Source organism: Herpailurus yagouaroundi, unplaced genomic scaffold (assembly GCF_014898765.1).
Source record: "Herpailurus yagouaroundi ecotype Mexico unplaced genomic scaffold, PumYag 161, whole genome shotgun sequence".
Classification (NCBI taxonomy): domain Eukaryota; kingdom Metazoa; phylum Chordata; class Mammalia; order Carnivora; family Felidae; genus Herpailurus; species Herpailurus yagouaroundi.
In genome coordinates, this window is record NW_024412402.1 from 1,438,121 (window position 1) to 1,460,940 (window position 22,820).

At 39.3% G+C, this 22,820-nt stretch overlaps 2 protein-coding genes across 11 annotated transcripts in view; both read right to left on the bottom strand.

Moving 5' to 3' along the window:
- The window catches only part of CUNH11orf65 (chromosome unknown C11orf65 homolog), a 55,650-nt gene extending 34,007 nt beyond the window's left edge, over positions 1 to 21,643 (bottom strand). For 5 of the 9 annotated variants that reach the window (XM_040482906.1, XM_040482910.1, XM_040482908.1 and 2 more), the window contains exons 1-2: positions 18,057 to 18,138; positions 3,228 to 3,317 (exon numbers count right to left, since the gene is read on the bottom strand). In XM_040482906.1, coding sequence (XP_040338840.1) covers positions 3,228 to 3,308 — 81 coding nt within the window. In that variant the 5' untranslated portion in view covers positions 3,309 to 3,317; positions 18,057 to 18,138. Of the gene's footprint in view, positions 1 to 3,227; positions 3,318 to 17,530; positions 17,550 to 18,038; positions 18,139 to 21,530 lie in introns of those variants that run through there. The other 4 variants (XM_040482909.1, XM_040482902.1, XM_040482911.1 and 1 more) reach the window with 3 other exon arrangements.
- POGLUT3 (protein O-glucosyltransferase 3) overlaps positions 19,188 to 22,820 on the bottom strand; it is a 28,754-nt gene continuing 25,121 nt past the window's right edge. Inside the window, exons 8-9 of one of the 2 annotated variants that reach the window (XM_040482899.1) lie at positions 21,531 to 21,652; positions 19,188 to 20,767 (exon numbers count right to left, since the gene is read on the bottom strand). In XM_040482899.1, coding sequence (XP_040338833.1) covers positions 20,734 to 20,767; positions 21,531 to 21,652 — 156 coding nt within the window. In that variant the 3' untranslated portion in view covers positions 19,188 to 20,733. Of the gene's footprint in view, positions 21,653 to 22,820 lie in introns of both variants that reach the window. The other variant, XM_040482900.1, reaches the window with a different exon arrangement.

Genomic DNA, 22,820 nt, shown 5'->3' on the forward strand with positions numbered 1-22,820 from the left:
AAAAAAAAAAAATTTCCCCCCAGATTTATTTCAATATAATTGACACGTAATATTGTGTTGGCTGAGCTGGACGTCTGCCTTAGGATCTTTTCCCACTGGGTAAGTTCTGATATTGTCACCTCTTTAGGCAAACATTTCTTTTTCATTTTTTAATGTTTATTCATTTTTGAGAGAGAGAGAAAGAGAAAGAGAGAGAGAGAGAGAGAGAGAGAGAATGAGAACGAGTAGGGGAAGGGCAAAGAGAGGAGAACAGAGGATTGGAAGCAGGCTCCGTGCTGACAGCAGAGAGCCCGATGTCAGGTTCAAACCTATGAACCCTGAGACTGCGACCCAAGACATTCAACCGACCAAGCCACCCAGGAACCCCTGGGCAAACATCTCTTAAACAGGACACAGAAAGCACTAACCATAAAGAACAAGGGATTAAATTGGACTTAATTAAAATGAAAGACTTCTCATTATCAAAAAAAACATCTTTAAGAATGCAGTGTCTGGAGAAAATACCTGCCACACATGTATTCAATAAAGGACTTGTGCCCAGGATATATGAGAAACTCCTCCAAGTGAATATTGACAGTGTACGAGTAGATGTAATGGGATTTGGGGGTTTGAAGATTGGGAGAATAGGTTAAAAAAAAAGGTGGGGGGTTGGGATATTTATATCTTCGTCAGACATAATAAGGAGTCACATAATCCTATGTTAACACGATGGAACAAGAAACAAAGGTTTAAACATGCTCTTTTTAACGTTTATTTATTTTTGAGAGAGAGGGAGACACAGAATCTGAAGCAGGCTCCAGGCTCTGAGCCGTCAGCCCAGAGCCCGACGCGGGGCTCGAACTCATGAGCCATGAGATCATTACCTCAGCCAAAGTAGGTCACTTAACCAACTGGTCCACCCAGACGCCCCAGGTTTAAATTCTTTTTTTAAACAATTTTTAAATGTTTTTTTAAATTTATTTTTGAGAGAGAGACAGAGTGTGAATGGGGGAGTGGCAGAGAGAGACATTAACAAAGAATCCAAAGCAGGCTCCAGGCTCTGTGCTGTAAAGAAATAAGGCAATAAGGGCGTCTGGGTGGCTCAGTCGGCTATACCCTGACTCTTGATTTTGGCTCAGGTCATAATCTTACAGTTTGTTAGTTTGAGCAACATGTCCCCCTCTGTGCTGACAGCTCACAGCCTGCTTGGGATTCTCTCTCTCTGCCCCTCCCTCTCTCTCTGCCTCTTACCCCATCTCTCTCACAAAATAAATCAACTTAAACAAAAATTAAGGTAACAAATAGAAGAACTAAAAAATCATTACATATGGTACTGGCAGGGCTGTGTAACGGGTAAGTAAGATAAGCTCTCAATTATCTTTGCAGAAAATCAACAGGTCACTTCTGAAGTTGGCAAATAAAAAATAATTACACAAGCATGTTATATAGAAACAGAAATAACTACCAGAACATCTAAAACAAAAAGTAGTTCAAAGTGCTTCCCTTTAGAGTATGAGGGTAGAGAAGAATAGGAGGGGGTAAAAGATGTGCTTTTATTTGTAAGTTCTTCTATATTATTTTACTGAAAGAAGTATATACATTATTTTGACTTAAAATATTCACACAAAAGAAAATACCTTCATTTACAGTAGTTTGACTATGCAAATTACTCACTTACTGGGCCAAGTAATGTGTTAAAATCAAGCATCCTTATTTAGAAAACCTCCTCTGAGCCACTTGAAAAAGAATATATCGAGATTTAAGATCAAATGTTTTCTCTTTGGGTCTTAGAACTATTTAAATTATCCTAGGATTTGAACCATGGCTTTCATGGTTGCTTTTTTTCAGTTTCTAACCACTTTTTAAATCCAACTGCTCAGTCACACCTTCTATTGCATGGGACACCATTTGATCTCCAAATACAACCCGCTTTAATCCTTTCAACATACAGATCTTATCTAAATTGATCACAATTTTAAGAAAGATATTTTAGGGGCACCTGCGTGGCTCAGTTGGTTAAGCGTCTGACTCAGCTTAGGTCATGACCTCATAGTTCATGGGTTCCAGCCCCGTGTTGGGCTCTGTGCTGACAGCCCAGAGCCTGGAGCCTGCTTCAGATTCTGTGTCTCCCTCTCTCTCTCTATTCCTCTCCTATGCATACTCTGCCTCTGCCTCTCAAAAATGAATAAATATTAAAATAATTAAAAAAAATTTATGTTTTTATTTATTTTGAGAGGAAGAGAGAGACAGCAGAGGAGGAGCAGAGCGAGAGAGAGAGGGAGAGAGAATCCCAAGCAGGCTCTGAGCATCAGTAGAGCATGATGCAGGGCTTGAACTCAGAAACCGTGAGATCATGACCCGAGCCAAAGTCAGATGATTAACCGACTTAGCCACCCAGGTGCCCCAATAACCTGTCTCCGATTCTGTGTCTCCCTCTCTCTCTGCCCCTCCCCTGTTCACGCTCTGTCTCTGTCTCAAGAATAAACATTAAAAAAAAATTTTTTTTAAAGCATTAAAAATTTTTTTAAGGAAATTATTATTTTAGTATTGGATATCAAGAGTTAGGGGTTTTATGGCTTGAAAGAGGCAAAAGAAACACATAATGGAAGCTATTTTGTAAGACTCGATTAACGGATCATGTGTGTTAGAAACAGAGCCATCGCACTTCACGTATAATTATCAGGCGCAGACAGTGTTGCTACAAACACGGAAGAAAGAGTGAAGTCATTTTAGTTATTGGCTCTCACTCAACCAGGTAAGTCAACCTGGAATATTCCTTCCACCAATGAGACCAGCTCTACCCAGACTATAGCATGACAAAGTGTATTAACTCAGATACAGTTTATTATTAAACTTTAAGTCTTCAAGAGTCAAGTACTCGATAACTATTTAATGAGTGAATGAATGTATCCCTAACACTTTCTCAGAAACCTGATTGCTGAGTCAAGAAATAGTTTTAGAGGTAAAAGCCAAAGGATCCTATTCGTGATACTTTCAGTGATCATAGTTATTTTCAGAGTGCCTGACCCTGACCGGGAGCTCAGTAAGGATTTGCGAGGCTAATGGAATGATTAATTAATGTTAAATTTCTGAACTTCTAAAAAATGGGTGCTTTTAAAGCAAAGGGTGGTACACCAATCTGTAAATATACTAAAAATGATTGAATTATATATACACTTTCAACAGGTGAACCTTATGCTATATAAATTATATCACAGTAAGATTACAAAACAATGAAACAAACTCACAAGAAAACGTTTCCAGGCCCTCTGAATGACTCTGGCAGCTTTATCCCTCTTTGTAAGTTCTGATTCCTGTTCCCAAGGCATTTGAAAGTCCTAAAATAAGCAAAAAGGGTATATCTAAAATTTCTTTATAAACTCCAACGTGAAACTCACTAGAACTCATGAAAAGTTAAATAGAAAGTTGAATAAAGGAAATAATAAAGATGAGATGTGGTATCAAGATAATTATAATAAAAAATAAAAATTGTTACCTACTATTGATTGCCTTATATGTTCCAATTTGTTTCTTTTTTCTAATTTATTTAATTATTTTTAAAAATGTTTATTTATTTCTGAGAGAGAGAGAGGGGAAGGGATACAAAGAGGGATACAGAGAATTTCAAGCAGGCTCCATACTGTCAGCACAGAGCTTCATGTGGGGCTCAAATCTATGAACTGTGAGATCATGACCTGATCTGAAGTTGGATGCTTAACCAACTGAGCCACCCAGTTCTAATTTAAACAACAACCTTGCATAGTAGATTTTACCAGTATGCTGGTGCTAGAGACATAGAGATTGCACTTCAAGGCCTATGGTCAGATAGTGATTAACAAAGCCAGTCTTAAACCCAAGGCAGCTAGTGTTGAAAATCCACGACCTTTCACGACCCCATTCAATGACTTCAAATCAATTGTTCTTATTCAACATATACAATGACAGAGTTTCACCCAAAAACTTACCCAGGCCCCTAACCTAGAATTAGAGATGATTATAGAATTTTTCCTTCTTTGTAAATATGCTGACTAGTCAATCACACATTAAATTGTCAGAAAAAGAGATGACTATTAAGACAAAACAAAATCACCAGTTCTACCCATAATTTTTATTAATACTGTGAAGAAATAAGTAATAGGGAAGTCAGAAACACATTACGGTTTATGAGTCCTTTAAAAAGCTGCAGTAGACAGAGAGGATCCTGGGAAGAAAGTGGACTAGGAAGCACCAGGAATCTGTCTCCACTTCTAGACAACTGTGCTGGCAGAATCTAACGTAACTATTTTAGAACTCTGGTGTCTACTGAAGGCTTGCAACTTCCAGGGGAAGGCTTGGGGGGTAACTTGTGGTTAACTCCAGTCAATTTCTGCTCTTAGCCCAGTAGCAGCTACCCATTCCCTCACCGCAGCCCCAGCAGCAGGCAGCTGTGCACATGTTTCTGGAACAGCTTGCACACTTGTGGGAGCCAGGGTGGACAAAAAGGGACTCTGTCCTCCAATCCAGGAGATCTGTGCTCTGATTGTTGGTTGCTGCTTCTGATCACACAGGTGTAGACAAACAGGCAGGCAGCCTTTGGTGATGCACCTTCACCCCCCACCGTTGTTGCAAGCCCTTCCCATCTGACAACTTCCAGGGAACTTAAAGGGTTTTTCCTTCCCTCTAGATTGTTGTCCTGTCCCCTTAGGAGAGCCAGATATTAAAAATGAGGACATTCAAAAAATAACAACACATATGGAGAAAACTGAGAAATTATCAGTCATTTCCAGAGAAAGGTACAGATTCACAAAAGAACTGAAAAGACCTTAAGTTTACAATTCAAACTGATCTTTGACTGATCCTTGTAGCCTATAACAATTAAACACACACACACACACACACACACACACACACACACACACAGAGTAAACTCAGGGGAAGGGAAAGAATCTGATTTCCAGAGTTCCTGCACTATTAAACTGAAATATCCAGTTTTCAATACAAAATTATAAGGCATATAAAGAAACACAAAATTATGTCTCATTCAAAGGAAATTAAAAAATCAATAGAAACTGACCCTGAAAAAGACCTGATGGCAGATCTACTAGACAAAGACCTGAACACCAATGTCTTAAAGATGCTCAAAAACTAAAGGAAGATGTGGAGAAATTCAAGAAATGATGCACAAAATGGAAATATCAATAAATAGACAAAAACTAAAAAAAGACCAAACAGAAACTCTGAAGCTGAAAAGTAGAATAACTGAAAGGAACAATTCATTAGTGGGATTCAAAGGCAGAGTTGAGCAGGCAGAAGAAAGTAACCAGCCTGGATTCTTGAAGATAACTTGAAGATAAACAATGGAAATTGTCAAGTCTGAGAAACAGAAAGAAAAAAGATGAAAGAAAAGTAAGCAGAGCTTAAGAGACCTATGGTACACCAGTAAGCAGACCAACATGCAAGCTGTGGGAGTCCCAGAAGGAAAAGAGAAGGAGAAGCGGGAGGAGAGAATATCTCAAGGAATACTGGCTGAAAAACGCCAAACTTAATTTTTTTTAATGTTTATTTATTTTTGACAGAGAGAAAGAGAGACAGAGCATGAGCGGGGGAGGGGCAGAGAGAGAGAGGGAGGGGCAGAGAGAGAGAGGGAGGCACAGAATCCGAAGCAGGCTCTAGGCTCTGAGCTGTCAGCACAGAGCCCGACACGTGGCTCGAACTCACAGACTCCGAGATCATGACCTGAGCTGAAGTCGGACGCTCAACCAACTGAGCCACCCAGGCACCCAAAAAATGCCAAATTTGATGAAAAACATAAATATAAACATCCCAGAAGCTCAACAAACTCCAATTAAGATGGACTAAAAGATACATCCTCACCAAGACACATTATAATTAAACTTGTGAAAGCCAAAGATAAAGAGAAAGTCTTGAAAACAGCAAGAGAGAAAAAATTCATCACATACAAAGAATTTTTAATATGTTAACAGATTTCTCATCAGAAACTTTGGAGGCCAGAAGGCAGTGGGCCAATATATTCAAACTTCTCAATGAAAAAAAACTATCAGGCAAGAATCCTGTGTCTAGCGAAACTATCCTTCAAGAGTAAGGGAGAAATTAAGACACTGAAGATAAACAAAAGCTGTAAAAGTTCATTGCCACTAGACCTGCCCTGCAAGAAATGCTCAAGAGAGTCCTACAGGGAAAAATGAAGGACACTTGACAGTAACCCAAAATTGTATAAAGAAACAGAAGTTTCGATAAAGGTAAATATATGGATAGTTATAAAAGCCAATGTTACTGTAACAATGGTTTGTAACTAAAGTTTTTGTTTTATACACGATTTAAGAGAACAATATATTTAAAAAAATTTTTAGTCTAAAATAGTATTATTGTAACTTTGGTTTGTAATTTCACATACTGTTTTCTATGTAATTTAAGAGACAAGTATATTTATTTTATTTATTTTTTTTTTAATTTTTTTTTCAACGTTTATTTATTTTTGGGACAGACAGAGACAGAGCATGAACGGGGGAGGGGCAGAGAGAGAGGGAGACACAGAATCGGAAACAGGCTCCAGGCTCTGAGCCATCAGCCCAGAGCCCGACGTGGGGCTCGAACTCACGGACCGTGAGATCGTGACCTGGCTGAAGTCGGACGTTTAACTGACTGCGCCACCCAGGCGCCCCGAGACAAGTATATTTAAAATAACTATTAGATTATGTTTTGGGGCATACAATGTATAAAGGTGTAATTCTGTGATAACAACAATTGAAAGGAGTAGGGATAGAGGTGTAAAAGAGGAATAAATTCACAATGGAGTGCTATAACTTTAGGATGTTAGATGTAATCTCCATGGTAACCACAAAGGAAACAGGTATAGAATATACACAAAAGGAAATGAGAAATGAATTTAAATGTTTCACTATAAACAAATCAGCTGAACACAAAAGAATACAATAAGACAGAAAATGATAAACAGAGAAGTCATAAATCATAAAGAAAACAAATAGCAAAATGACCTAAGTAAGGTCCTCCTTATCAGTAATTACTTTAAATATAAACGGTTTAAACTCTCTATTCAAAATACAGAGATTTGCAGAATGGATAAAAACACAAAACTATATGCTATCTAAAATAGACTCACTTTAGATTCAAAGATACACATAGATTGAAAGTGAAAAGACTGAAAAAGATATTCCATGCACATAGTAGCCAAAAAGAGAGGACAGGTGGCTATCTTAATATCAGACAAAATAGACTTTAAATCAAAAAAGTTTATAATAGACAAAAGATATTATACATTAACAAAAGGTTCAACACAATAAGAAAAAATAACAATTATAAACATTTATGTATCTAGTAAAAGACCAGCAAAATATAAGAAGCAAAAAATGACAGAATTGAAAGGAAGACTAGACATTTATATGCCACAGATATATGTCTCTCTAGATAGCTTTTCTATAATATCTATATATATCTATAATATTATATTTATGTTTGTATATATAGCTTTTCCATAATTGTTGGAGACGTCAATACCCCACTCTCAATAACGATAGAACAACCAGACAGAAGGTAAACAAGGAAATAGAGGACTTGAAAAACACAATAAATCAACTTGATCTAGCAAATACAGAACATTCTACCAAAGAACAGCAGCATTCACATTTTTTCTCAAGTATACAATGGACATTTTCCAGAAAAGACCATACCTTAAGCCTCAACATATTACATCTCAATATATTTCAAAAGAAATATACTTCTTTTGAAGTTATAAGTCAGTAGCAGGTGAAACTGGAAAATTTACACATTTGTGGAAATTAAACATCATACTCCTAAACAACCAATGGATCAAAGAAGAAATCACATGGGAAATTAGGAAAATGAAAACTAAAACACAACATACCAAAACTTACAGAAACCAGTGAAAGTAGTGTTAAGAGGAAAGCTTACAGCTCAAATCAACAATCTAACTAAAACTTACAGAACTAGTAAAAGAATAAACTAAACCCAAAGCTAGCTGAAGAAAGATTAGAACAAGAGATAAAAACAAACAGAAAACAGAAAAACAATAGAGTAAACCAATGAAACCAAAGCTGATTCTTTGAAAAGATTGACAAAATTAGCAAATCTTTAGCTAGATAGGCAGAGAAGAAATTTACTTCTAGTAATTCAGGAATGAGAGTGAGGACATTACTACTTATTCTGCAGAAATGAAAGAAACATTAACAGTACTGTGAACTAGTCGCAGTTTATAGCTGTGTTTGATATACTTGATGAAACTGACAAACTGACAAATTCCTAAAAATACAAAACCTAGCGGGGTGCCTGGGTGGCGCAGTCCGTTAAGCGTCCGACTTCAGCCAGGTCACAATCTCACCGTCCGTTGAGTTCGAGCCCCGCGTCAGGCTCTGGGCTGATGGCTCGGAGCCTGGAGCCTGTTTCCGATTCTGTGTCTCCCTCTCTCTCTGCCCCTCCCCCGTTCATGCTCTGTCTCTGTCTGTCCCATAAATAAATAAAAAAACGTTGAAAAAAAAAATTAAAAAAAAAAATACAAAACCTACCAAGACTAAATCACAAAGAAACAGAACATCTGATTAAATCTATAACTAGAATAAGGAGATTGAATCAGTAATCAAAAATCTCCCAACAAATAAAAGCCCTGGACCTGATGGCTTCACTGTGAATTACACCAAACATTTAAGGAAATTACCAATCCTTATTAAACTTTTCCAAAAAAACTGAAGAGAAGGGAACACTTTCTAGCTTGTTCTATGAGGTCAGCATTACCCCGATACAAAGGTAGACAAATACTACAAGAAAACCACACACCAACATTCCTACGAACATTGATGCAAAAATCCTGAACAAAATACTACCAAACCAAACTTAGCAGTATATTAAACAGATTACACACCATAAACAAACTGTATTTACTCCTGGAATTCAAGGGTGGTTCCATATACAACTATCAATCAATTTAACACACAACTTTAACAGATCGTGATCATCTCAACTGATGTAAAAAAAAAAAGCATTTGACAAAATTCAACACCCTTTCATGAAAGCCCTCAATAAACTAGGAATAGAAGAAAACTGCCTCAATATAATAAAAACCTTTTATGAAAATCCCACAGTAAACCTGATACTCAGTGAAAAGACTGAAAATTTTGTCTATAACACCTGGAACAGGACAAGGTTGTCTACGTTCACCACCTCTATTCAACATAGTACCGGAAGGTCCAGTCTAAACAATTAGGCAAAAAAAAGAAACAGAAGTCACTCAAATGGGAAAGGAAGAAGTAAAACTATCTATTCTGGATAATATCTTAAAAGTATAAAATCTAATTGTTCCACAAAAAAACCTTTAGAACTAAAAAATGAATTCAGCAAGCAGCAGGATATGAAGTCACCACACAAATCAGTTGTACTTCTCTATAATAACGATAAACAATTTGAAAAAGAAATTACAAAATAATCATATGTGTATATACATGTGTATGTATATATATACATATATATATGTGTGCATATATATATGTGTATGTATACATATATATATACATACACACACATACATAGGCATCAAATAGAATAAAATATTTAGGAATTAATTTCATCAAGGAGGTGAAAGACTTGTACAATGAAAACTATAAAACAATGTTAGATGAAATTAAAGAGACATAAATGGAAATACCATCTCATGTTCCTGGTTTGGAAGACAATATTTTTAAGATGTCAATACTATGCAAAGTGACCTGCAGATTGAATGCAATCCCTAACACAATTCCAATGACTTTTCTTTTTTTCTTTTTTCTTTTTTCTTTTTTTTTTTTTGCAGAAATACAAAAGCCCACTTCAAAATTTAGATGGAATCTCAAGGGATCCAGAATAGCCAAAACAAGCTTGAAAAAGAAAGAAGCTGGAGGACACACACTTCCTAATTTCAGAACTTATTACACAACTGCAGTACTCAGAACAATATGACACTGGCTTAAAGCCAAACACACAAACTGAATAGACATCCCAGAAATAAACCTTTACATACATGTCAAATGATTTTTGACAGGTGCCAAAACCATTCCATGGGGGAAGAACAATCTTCTCAACAAATAGTGTTGAGAAAACTGGACACTCACGTGTAAAAGAATGGAGTTACACTCTTTTCCAGCACCACATACAAAAATTAACTCAAAATGGATCAAAGTCTTAAATGTTGTAACACCTAAAACCATAAACTGCTTAGAAAACAACAGGGCAAAAGCCCTAAAACATTGGATTTGGTGATGACTTCTTGGGTATGACACCAAAGGAATAAGCAACGAAAGTAAAAATAGACAAACGAGACTTCATGAAAAAGTAAAATTCTATACATCAAAATTCTATGCCAAAGACACCATCAACAGAATATAAAGGCAACTCACAGAGTAGGAGAAGATATTTGCAAACCATGTATCTGATAAGGGCTTAATATCCAGAGTAACTCCCAGAGAACTCCCAACAACAAAAGAACCAACGATCTGATTAAAAAATGGACAATACAGATATTTCTCCAAATATCATACATAAACAGCCAATAATCACCACAAAAACACGCTCAACATCATTAATCATTAGGGAAATGCACATAAAAACTATCATGAGATACCGCCTCGTACCCAGTAGGATGGTGCCTATCAAAAACAAAAAACAAAAAACAAAAAAAACCCTGTGGAAAAGGATATGGCAATCCTTCAAAAAACTAAAAATAAGTTGACCATATGATCTAGCAATTTCATTTGTGGGCATAAACCTAAAAGAATTGAAAGGAGGGTCTCAAAGAGATATTTGTACACCTAAATCCATAGCAGCGTTATTCACAACAGCTAAACACAGAAGCGACCTGAGCGTCCATCGATGGAGAGCAAACAAAATGTGGTATTGACATACAATGGAATATTATTCGGCCATTAAAAGAATGGAAATCTGACATGGGCTGCAACATGGATAAAGCTTGAGGATGTTATGCTAATTAAAACCAGTCATAAAAAGACAAATACGGTATGATTTTACCTGTACAAGATAGTTATAGTAGTCAAAATCATAGAGACAGTAAGTAGACGGTGGTTGCCAGTGGCACAGAAGGGGTACGGGGTGGTTATCCTTTAATGAGCATGGTGTTTCAGTTTTGTAAAATGAAAAGAGCTATGGAGAGGGATGGTGGCGACGGCTGCACAACATCATGAATGTATTCAATACCACTAAGCTGTACACTTAAAAGTGGTTAAGATGCATATTTTATCACACCTAAAATAAAGCTGTAGTACGCTCAATCCTTTTAAGCACTTACTACCCTAAAAAGGATGTCATTCAAAACTGAATGACTGATCAGGTCAAATAATGAAACTGTTCTAATATTACTCCAGTGTTATCAGAGAAGTGTAATGCAAGAATCTTGTTTGCCTAGGTTATATAAACGATTTACAATTCTACTTGTTGGCGGCACACAGAGAGGAAATGCAAGCTATACATAAGCTTTGCAAGTAAGCCCCTGTTTGTGGCAGTTTTTATACACATAACCACAGGAGGAAGACTACTGAACTGAAAGCCTGCAGGTGTGGATTAGTTTCCGTTCACAGTTACCTAACAGAACCGGAGACGAACAGCTCAACATCTTTAAGCTTCAGTTTCATAAACTGTAAAATCAAAGCACTGCAATAAATTAACTCCAACAGCACTTTCAAGTGTCACGATTCTGTGAGTTTACATTATAAAGGATACAACGCTGCAATAGTCAAATATAAAGGAAAAAAAAAGCACAGCACTGAACACAGGGAGAACATTGGGTTTTACTTAATCTCTGTTATTAATACTTCACAGTATAAATAATGTTATTCACTACCTTTATAACAGCAGTGTGGTTGTGAGATGCTTTATCAGAGTCTCACCTAAGGGAATAAATTTTACTCAAAATTTTAAATTCTCAACTTCTACTTACTTGTGAAATGTGAGAGTTATAAGGATTTATAAATCCCAAACCCCTTAAGTATTTAAATACATAACAGACATCAACTAATACGTGTATTGTATTTAAAGAGACAAAGACCAAACATAAAAATTCTCTAAAGGATATGCCATTTATAAGAAAAAATTAAAGAAAAAAATCTATATATTTTAATTGATTATTTTCTCGGTTTTTTTTTTGGTTTTGTTTTGTTTTTTTGTAATCTTAAAACAGGAAATGTTTTCTTCCTATTACGGAGTTTTAAAAATTGACATTTTTAGGGTAGGGACAAAGTGCTCTGTGAAAAAGTGTCTGAATTTTTTCTCTTCAAATAGTTTTAACAATACAGGAGGCAGGGGGATATAGGTTAAGTCTATGGGTCTAAAGTAGGATAAACTGGGGTTTGAATCTTAAAAAAAATTCCACCTCATACTCAGTTGTGTGATCTTGTGTAGGTTATTTAACTTATTCCAGCTTCAGTTTTCTCATCTGTAAAATATGGGGACTCACAGGGGTGCCTGGGTGGTTCAGTTGGTCAAGCATCAGACTTTGGCTCAGGTCATGATCTCACGGTTTGTAATGATCTCACGGTTTGTGAGTTGGAGCCCCGCATCGGGCTCTGTGCTGACAGCTCAGAGCCTGAAGCCTGCTTCGGATTCTGTGTCTCCATGTCTCTCTGTCCCTCCCCAACTTGCACTCCCTCACTCTAAGATAAACAAACATTAAAAAAAATTTTTTTAAAATAGTGTCTGCTTAACTTTCTACAAACTGGCATCTATATACCAATACCTGATACATATCTCTATATATCTATGATCCTTGCAAGTGGTGTCTGATATATCAATATATACATAACAATTAAGATATATGTATATATTAGATATATATATAGATATATAAGATATCTACATATATCTATATATCTATATCTATCTGTATCTATCTATATCTTGTTCTTAATCTTGCTTGAGTTCTTACTGGTACTTCAGTCCCCTTGTTTGGATGGGGTTTAGTAGGGTGGTGTTGGGAATTTGGGGCAGATTTTAACATTTCATTTATATCATGCAGCCATTAAAAACTGTTTTGAATGAATATTTATTGAAGTGAATTATACAACAGATGATAAAGAAAGCTAAAAGTTCTACATATTAATTTGTTACTGGCTTGAGCACAAAGCTGAATGAAATGGAGGGGGTCATTCTCACACCCCAAGAACTCCGTAGACAGAACAGCAGGAGTGAAGGCACTGAGAACAGGAAGGTGGGACAGGACGAAGGCCAGTGTGACTGTGGCCAGAGACAGAGAAGACGTGGGAGATAAAGGCAGAGGAGGAGTGGGATCACAGGTCCTACAGGACCTTGAATCCTGGGAAGTGAGAATTTTAAGTGTGACGGGTGGCTGTGGGGAGGGTTACACCAGAGGAGCAACATCACCTGTCTTGTGTTTTCTTAAGTGTCTCTCCAACTGGTGGCAAAAGGAAACTAAAAAACTAAGCTATCGCTCTGGCTCCGCCATGAGTAATTATACAGTCATAACTATGTAAATATTAGTACTAACTCTACTGGCATTACAACAGTAATACCCCATAATTATATAGCCTACGATAATACCACCCATGATAATATGAATTTGAATATCACATGATTGGCGACTGGCTCCTGTCTCCAAAGCAGGCTGACTTTGGAACAACTCAAGCTTATATTGTATGCAATTAAAATTTCTTAAGCCTACCTAGTATGATGGCAGGATTCTTGTTGTGTTTTTAATCAGGAAGATGAGGGGAGAGGATGAGTATGCGTAAATATGTGTGTCGTGGCACTTCGGTCCAAGAGGTTTGCCACAGGAAGTTACCAGATAATAACCAAATCTAAAAGACACCAAGGGGGCACGTGGGTTAAGCATCCAACTTTGGCTCAGGTCACGATCTCACAGTCTGTGAGTTCGAGCCCTGCATCAGACTCTCTGCTGTTACCTCAGAGCCCACTTTGGATCCCCTGTCCCCGCCTCTCAGCGCCTCTCCCGCCTTCTCTCAAAAATAAACAAACCATAAAAATAAAGAAAAGACACCAAGAGCAGGGGCACTTGGCTGGTTCAGTCAGTAGAGCATGAAACTCTAGATCTCAGGGTTGGGAGTTTGATCCCCATGTTGGGTACAGAGATTAGTTAAAAATAAAATCTTCTAGGGGCGCCTGGGTGGCGCAGTCGGTTAAGCGTCCGACTTCAGCCAGGTCACGATCTCGCGGTCCGGGAGTTCGAGCCCCGCGTCGGGCTCTGGGCTGATGGCTCAGAGCCTGGAGCCTGTTTCCGATTCTGTGTCTCCCTCTCTCTCTGCCCCTCCCCCGTTCATGCTCTGTCTCTCTCTGTCCCAAAAATAAATAAACGTTGAAAAAAAAAATAATAAAATCTTCTAACAAATACAAAACAAGTAGACTAACATGTTATTTAAAATATGGAGGTAAAAACTCAAGGAAATGCACGTGCAATAAAGACAGAATAGCGGGATGAAAAATGATCAGGGCTATGTTGGCACAAGTAGTCAGGGAAGGCCCCTCTATTAAGAAGACGTTAATTTTCAAGATGCAAAGAGACAGGACAGTTGCAGGAGACTGTTCTAGGCAGAGAAGATAAAAACGCCCTGAGATAAAAGAGCTTGGTGTGTTCAAGTGGCTGAAAGCAAGCAAGCAGTATTGCTGGAGCTTTGAGAAGAGGCAGAAGTTGGGGGGGGCGGGGGGGGGGGAGTTGAGAGAGGTACCAGGAGCCGCACTATAATCAGGCGGGAAGTGGACTATCAACTACTGGTTTGGACAGTGCACCACAGCTTGTACTGGCTGCGTGGAACCAAAATTTAAACGCTCAGGAATTTTGTGAGCTGGTTTTTAAATACAGGGACTACTAAAGATTATTTAAACTTAGAGTAAAATGAAGTTAACTCATACTCAAAATGTATCCCCTACCAGTGATCTTACTATTACAGGGGACCGTAATACACCACCTGAAAACATGCCACTCTGGCACAAGGACTATTTTTTAACGTTTATTATTTTTGAGAGAGAGAGAGAAGAGACAGAGTGTGAGTCGGGGAGGGACAGAGAGAGGGAGACAAAGAATCTGAAGCAGGATCCAGGCTGTGAGCTGTCAGCACAGACCCTGACGCAGGGCTCAAACCCATGAACTGTGACATCATGACCTGAACCGAAGTCAGACGCTTAACTGACTTGACCCACCCAGGTGCCCCTGCATAAGAATTATTTAGAGCTGAAGGCAATCTAGAAAGAACAGAGGCAGGAAAATCTCTCTATCCTTCCCACCTGTTTAAAAGCAGGACACAAATTTGCCTTTGCAAAGGTGTTGCCTCTCCGCTTTCCCATCCCAATAGGAGAAAAATAACCATCACCAGACACAAAAAGTTGACACTGACACAGGTCTTTACAAATCTAACTAAAATAACCCCTACCTTTTAATAGTTTCTCCAATATATTTACCTTCCCACAATTTACTACCTCTACAGACCCAAACTCCTTTCATCACTCTTTGTTAAAATGGTATATAAATCCCCGGGTCTAACGTCCTCTTTGGGTTTTTAATTCCTTTTCTGTGAGACCCCCATATGCATGTAAAATTGAAATATTAACATCAAATAAAATATTTGTCTTTTCTCTGGTCAATCTGTCTTTTGTCAGTTTAATGTGCGGGTCTCAATTTTAAAACTTAAAATAGTAGAGAAAAAGTTTTTTCCTTTCCTACGCTACATTTTACTGTTTACTTCTTGAGGTTATTTACATTCACTGCAGCGGCATTACTGACAACTTTGGCTGGATTCTTTGTTGTGGGCCTTGTCCTATATGTGGTAGGATGTTGAGCACAATCTCTGTACTCTACCCACCAGACGCTGGAAGCACAGTTGTGACAACCGAAAATGTCTCCAGAAACTGCCAAATGTCCCCTGGGGAGCAAAACCACCTGTAGTTGAGAACTACTAGTCTCCGTATGTTGTCTATCGGTATACGCGTGGTGTAAATAATGTCATGGTGCACTACCACACGTCTTCCCAATACCTGAGGTCATTTCGCTGTCTCGAAATTGGTCATGGCCAGGCTATTTTCATCACAGAAATTGACAAAAACTATAAACCAGGACTTGATTTATTGTTCTGCTGGTTGTCTAGATTTAACAAAGTGGTATTGAAAATGTTAACGGACACTAAATTTATAAACGTGTTGTATAGGTCACCATTACATCAGGAATAGCACAAAATACTGACACAGTATCTTCCAGTATTTGTAATTAACATGATTCGGAAACCAGTCACACCACAGAGGAGTGATGATATCCCACATATTTCAAGGAACGGAACGTGCTCAACTGCATCAAATGCTGAAGGGTCAAGTAAATTAACAATAAAGAACTAGATTTGGCCAGATAAAGTTGCTGGTAACCTTGAGAAGTACTGTTTTCAGCTGAGTAGCAAGGAAGAAGGCCAGGGATTGGGTGGAGGAAGAGGCCAAATCCAGACAGCAGGTACAGGAACGAGTGCTTAGAATTCTGTCAAGAAGCTACAGGGGCGCTTGGGTGGCTCAGTCGGCTGAGTGTCCGACTTTGGCTTGGGTCATGATCTCATGGTTCATGGGTTCAAGCCCATGTTGGGCTCTGTGCTGACAGCTCAGAGCCTGGAGCCTGCTTCATATTCTGTTTTCTCCTCTCTCTGCCCCTCCCCTGCTCGGCTCAGTCTGTCTCTCTAAAAAATAAATAAAAACATTGAAAAAAAAAAAAAGCAGATACAGAGCAACAGCTGGTGGGCAGGAATGGATTCCCAGGGTGGTTTTTGTTTTTTTTTTTTAACATTTATTTATTTTTGAGACAGAGAGAGACAGAGCATGAACAGGGGAGGGGCAGAGAGAGAGGGAGACACAGAATCCGAAGTAGGCTCCAGGCTCTGAGCTGTCAGCACAGAGCCTGACGCAGGGCTTGAACTCACAAACCGCGAGATCGTGACCTGGCTGAAGTCGGACGCTTAACCGACTGAGCCACCCAGGCGCCCCTGTTTTTTTTTTTTTTTAATAGGACAGACATTAAAGCATATTAAAATGTTATTAGGTATGATCCCATAGTGAGGGAGAAATTTTAAGTGCAAAAGGGATAAACTGAAGGGTGGCAAAAAGTCTTTGGAGGAGGTTTAAGAGTCAAGAAAGGGGGTAGGGACAGCTGGTGGCCTTAGATAAAAAGTGATACTGCTTTCACAGGGTTACTACAAGGCTCTAAATAAATGCACCAACCTGAAAACACTGCATACATTGTAAGACACTAGAAAGTACTATAAAACCACTGCTCAAGTAATGAAGGAATTTACTACACCAGCTTCCAATTACAGATTCAGAAATGGAAGGTTTTTGTCTACCCCAACTCGGTGATAATTTTTATTAAATCGATTATGGCTCCACTAGTCTTTTATCTTCATGAGAAAAAGCCAACAAGATAAGTCTCTGAATTCTCAGTTCCACTTACTTTAAAAGCTGGGAAAGAGTACTAAAGTTAATTTGCTGGGATCGGAACCTCTTATCTTGTTTTAATGAATAAACCAAGGTGTTTCAGGACCTTTCTCAGTTTTGTAATTTCGCTCTTCCTTTTTTCCTGTGCTTTCTGCCGAGGGCGGAGGAGGGCAGACGCTCTTCCATCTCTACATAACGAAAACCATTTCACCGGTACAACGGAAAAAAGGTGAGGCGGGTTAACAAGTACTTCGCCCCCGGCCTCCAGGGAGACGAAACCGCGTCTCCGCGGAGGGGCGAGGATCGGGGACCGTGAGGCTGTAGGCCGAACAGGAGCCGCGTCAGCCAGGGCCGCGCGAGTTCCCCGAGACCGAGCCGAGGACGCAGGGCTCAATCGTGGGCAGCGCTGGAAACCGGAGGCTGGAGGCCCGGCGATAGGGGGGCTTCAGGGAGACCAAACGTTTTTACGGGGGTCGGCTGGGGAGCGGAACTTAAGCGCAAGGAGGGGGGCGCTTTAGGGCGCTGGACAAGGGTGGTCTTAGAGCAGAGGCTACAGTGACGAGAGACCAGCTGTGACATGGGCACACACGGTAGGGGTACAAGCTTCCCTTCACCTTTTTACGCCGCTGTACCTGGCTCCGCAGAACTTCTCGTTAGCACTGCAAACGGAAGCTACGCACCTCTGCTTCCGTTCTGGCCTGTTTCAAGGCCCCGCCCCGGTCTGTCCCTCGGCCCCCCCCCCCCCGAGGCCCCGCCCCTCAGCGCCGATCTTCCCTCCTCCACCACCCCCCGGCCGCGCCTCCGTCTTCCGCGTATCCAAAAACGAAAAAAACGTGAGGCTAGTTGAACCTGTTCTCGTTGCGATTGTTAAAGGCTTTGAGGCAAAGCATTTTGAAAGAGAAACCACAGTGCATTTCCGCGATTTGGGGCTAAACTTATTATAAAGCCTGGTCACTGCCACCAAGGGCTTTAAGGATGTGGGAGAAATACACAAAAGCTTTCATATGTAAGTCATTTATTCATTTGTAAATAAGAAAACTGATCCTTCTAGCGATTTGGCATCTAGTGCTCAGGATCAAAAAGTGACACGTGTTTGTAATCTAATGAGATTTCTAAATGTAAGCTCTTTAGCCGGTAAATCCTAAACCTGTTTTATTTTTTTGAGGTATAATTGACATATACATTAGTTTCAGGTGTACAACATGATTTCGTACGTGTATATATTTATTGCTAAGTGATCACTACAGTAAGTCGTGTATAACTTACTAAACCAGTATAACAACTAAACCAGTATAATGACGACCTAAACTAAGACATTGCACTGCTTGTTATTTTAACCTGGAATCAGAAAAATAATGGTGTCAAGCCCAAATTTCTTTCCCCCTAATATTAGGGAAATCCCACTAGGGACTGAGTGGTGGTGATATAAATTTGGGTTCATTCACTCATAAAGACACAATAAAATTATAATGAGACCAACCCAGTTGCAGAAATACCAGGGCTATAGGTTGTTACAATCTTTTTTTTTTTTTTAATATTTACTTATTTTTGAGAGAGGGAGAGGGAGAGGGAGAGAGAGAAGGGGTGAGGGGAAGAGAGAGAGGGAGACACAGAATCTGAAACAGGCTCCAGGCTCCCAGCTGTCAGCACAGAGCCCAAGGCAGGGCTCTGATAACTCTTGACCTGAGCCTAAGTCGTCGCTTAACTGACTGAGCCACCCAGGCGCCCCACTTTCTTCAAAACAAAAGTTGTCTTTTTCAAAATATTATTTAGAAAATTTATTTTATTTAAAAGTGTATAAAATATGTCCCATGATACAAAATTCTAGACATAGTAGACTTAAAAACAGCATAATGGAAAATATAAATATCCATTTTCTTATATATATCTTTTGTGCACTTACAGTCTTTTCCTAGGTTTACATTTTTCTTTATTTTATAGTCTAATTCATACTTGCGGCAAAAACAAATATCATAGGTATATAGCAAAAAGTAAAAATTCCCTTCTCTCCGTCCCTTCAGATATTGGTAAATAAAATCTTTCCAAACTTTCAACCATACAAACATATTTTTGTTTTTTACATTCATGGTTTCACATTATACATGCTGTTCTGTAACTTACTTTTTCCACTGAATACTGTAATGGAAATCTTTCATGATAGTATGTTTAGAGATACTTCATTCTTTTTAATGGTTGTATTATATTCCTTTATATATCATTATCTATTTGGCCAGTTCCTTCATGAAAGCTATTCAAGGTGTTTCCAACATTTTACTAATAAAAACAGTGCTGCAACAAATACCCTGGCAGCTTATTTAGACAAATGCACTTACTATATTTACTTGCACATCCTTACAGTCCTCTTCTTTGAAATATCAGATTTTTTAAATGAAAGTTGAAGTATTAAAAATGATAATGGATTATGTGGGTAATGTGTGAATTCGAAGGGAAAAATCATGGTTTTAGTAAAACTACTTTATTAGGTTATGTTCATGTCAACAAATCAGAAAACCATTTAAGCTAACTTTGAGGGCTCCACTTAATTTCTTAAATACATCCTCTCTGTTCCATGCTCAGAGGCTGCCTGATGTATCTCAGTTCACTTTTCACTCTCAGTCTTGTTTGGCAGCTGGTGATAGATATTTAAAAAATTTAAGATGTTTTGAACAAGATGCCATCAGCCACAAGGAAGGAGCAGGGGTTGGTGGGCAGGGAGGTATGAGGGAGGGCAAATTTTCTTTCCATAATCTCGGCCTTGACAAACCCCAAACTCCGGGTACAATATATACAGGACATGGATTCATTAGGTTATGGTCCCAGTACAGCTTGCCCTGTGACCGTGTACTTGGGAACAACTGGTGGGTATTGGTTTTCCTTGGATACTTGGCTTTGGTTACACTGCTCTTAAATATGGTTTTGCTTTTGTCTAGTTACACAATTCTGTGTTCTTATTGACCTTCAGAAAAAGATATGACTACTTTAAAGTGGTTACATTACAGTGCTCTCCAGATTAAGTAAATATTTCAATGAGAGGAGTCAATATTTTTAGATTGGGAGGGTAGATAGCTCTTGCTTTGGGGAAGTGCTCATTAGTGACATGACCAATGACTCTTGGATGGGTGGTTTTACAAGGAGCGTGTAACGAAGTTCTGGGCGTTAAGTCTTAAGTCTTGACCCCGTCCAAAAAAGGAGAAGGAAATTTCAAAGTTTTTTTCTGAGCAGTGCAAAACCACTGCAACAGCAAGGATGCATTCAGGATGTTTGCCTTTCTTGTCAGCATATTAGTGAATTCCCAAAATACCAGGCTTATTACTGTTGCTTCTGGCAGATGTTTTCAAGTATCCTTTTATAGATTAAAAAAAAGTGGTAAAGATCCCCACCTGACTATCGTTATCTTCCCTCTATTCAATAGATAGATAATGAATGGTTCCCATAGGATGTTCTCATGTACTTTAATAACCGTGTTGTCCTTGCTGGGTGTCCCACCCAGGTAGCTTGGAAATTACTAGCTTACGACACAATTTCTCCTTAATTTTGTCCCAGGCTTCGGTAAAACTTAGCTAAAAAGATCCAAGTGAGCTTGAAGACAATACTGCCTCCCTAGTCTCCAAGCTACCTTTAATAAGGGAACCATCCACTCCTTCCTTAACTGTTCTTATCAGACCTTCCAGGAGGAGGCTTGCCATTACTGAATGCCAAAAGCAGCCTGCAGGAGAAGAAATTACGCAATGAGACGGAAGGACCCTGCACAAGCATTTCTTCTTCATAACTGGAAGAGGAGGAGGGAAAGTGAACAAGGGGCAGGAACACACCAAGAAATATGGCGCCAACAGTTTCCTAGAGAGTGATATTTGGGCAAGCCTGTCTACTATGACCCGCAAGTTTTCTTTTTAAAAAAACAAACTGACGCCGATGATAGCGGTTTTTACACAAAAGAAAATAACACTCAAAGACACATGTAATGCTGGCTCTCCTACTGCTCTATCCATGCACGTTAAGTCTTCTGAACTGCGCTCCACACAGGGTGGCCTCTACCTGAATGATCTGAATGCTTGCAGGCAACTCCTCGGCCACACACGCAGGGCTGTGAACGTGAGCTGACTTACAGCTCTTCTCTGGAAGGTCTTTCCCGGTGGCACTGGCACACGGACGTGTCATCATCAGGCTGAGCAACAAGTTCCATTCCGTCGCGTATTTCCGGTTTGCTGGACTGGCGCTCCGCATATTCCTGGAATGTGCGTGTAAAGGCAACTCAAAGATTAGTCCCCACGTCATCCCGCTGGATCCTCCCTCCCTACCCCACTCGCCATCCTTCCTAGTGGCTGCGTATCTTTAGAAAAAATTTCTTTCTTTTAACGTTTATTCATTTTTGAGAGACAGAGCATAAGCGAGGGAGGGGCAGAGGGGCAGGGAGACACAGAATTTGAAGCCGGCTCCAGGCTCCGAGCTGCCAGCCCAGAGCCCCAGGAGGGGCTCAAACTCAAGAACTGTGAGATCATGACCGGAGCTGAAGTCCGACGCTTAACCGACTGAGCCACCCAGGCGCCCTAGTGCTGTGTATCTTGAGACTACAACCAAACGTCTGGTTTATTCCAGTCCCAACTTCAGTTGTTACGGGTACTAAGTGCAATATTTCGTAATCTAATAAGGAACCCCAATCTATAATTTTCTGTGGATGTAGGAAGCCTCCACAAAAGGCGGTCAAGCCAGGCATCCCCATTTGAAATAACAGCACCTCTTGGCATTTACCCTCCACTGATGAATGAATAATTAAATGTGTTGAACACTCAAATCAATAAAGATGATATGTATCTCAAAATAAAGTTGGCGGTCCCACACACCCTTCCCTTTAGGCTCATAGCCACATATGTTTTGGCTACAGACCTGCGTGGTGTCCTCCTACTTGGCCACTGACTGAAATATTCCCATAAATTAGACTTCCAGTTCAGTGGTTCCATATACGTTGAGCTGGACATTCCTGGTGGGGGGCCCAACCCCCAAAAATACTGACACGAGTACAGGAACCAACTTAATAATTTAGGGTGAAAAACCCCTACTATTCAAGTTACAGGTAGACCAACAGAGGGTGCACAACTCATTTAAGGGAAAGGCTACTTTTAGTAAATAGTGTAATTTATCATTTTAATTTTTCTACGAGAGAACAATATCCCCCAGCATCTGAAGAAATGTACTTTTCTTCTGCCCACAGAAAAATAAGTTTAGGTTAAAAACAGAAGTATTATTTCTCTTTTTTTTTTCTTCCTGGTGAGATTTTACTGTGTAAAAACACAAGATAGTTACTCAAAGAACCAATCCTTGCATTTCCGTATTTTAGGCCTAAGGTGTTAGAACCATTAGAAATATATTTCATTTTGGGGTGCCGGGGTGGCTCAGTC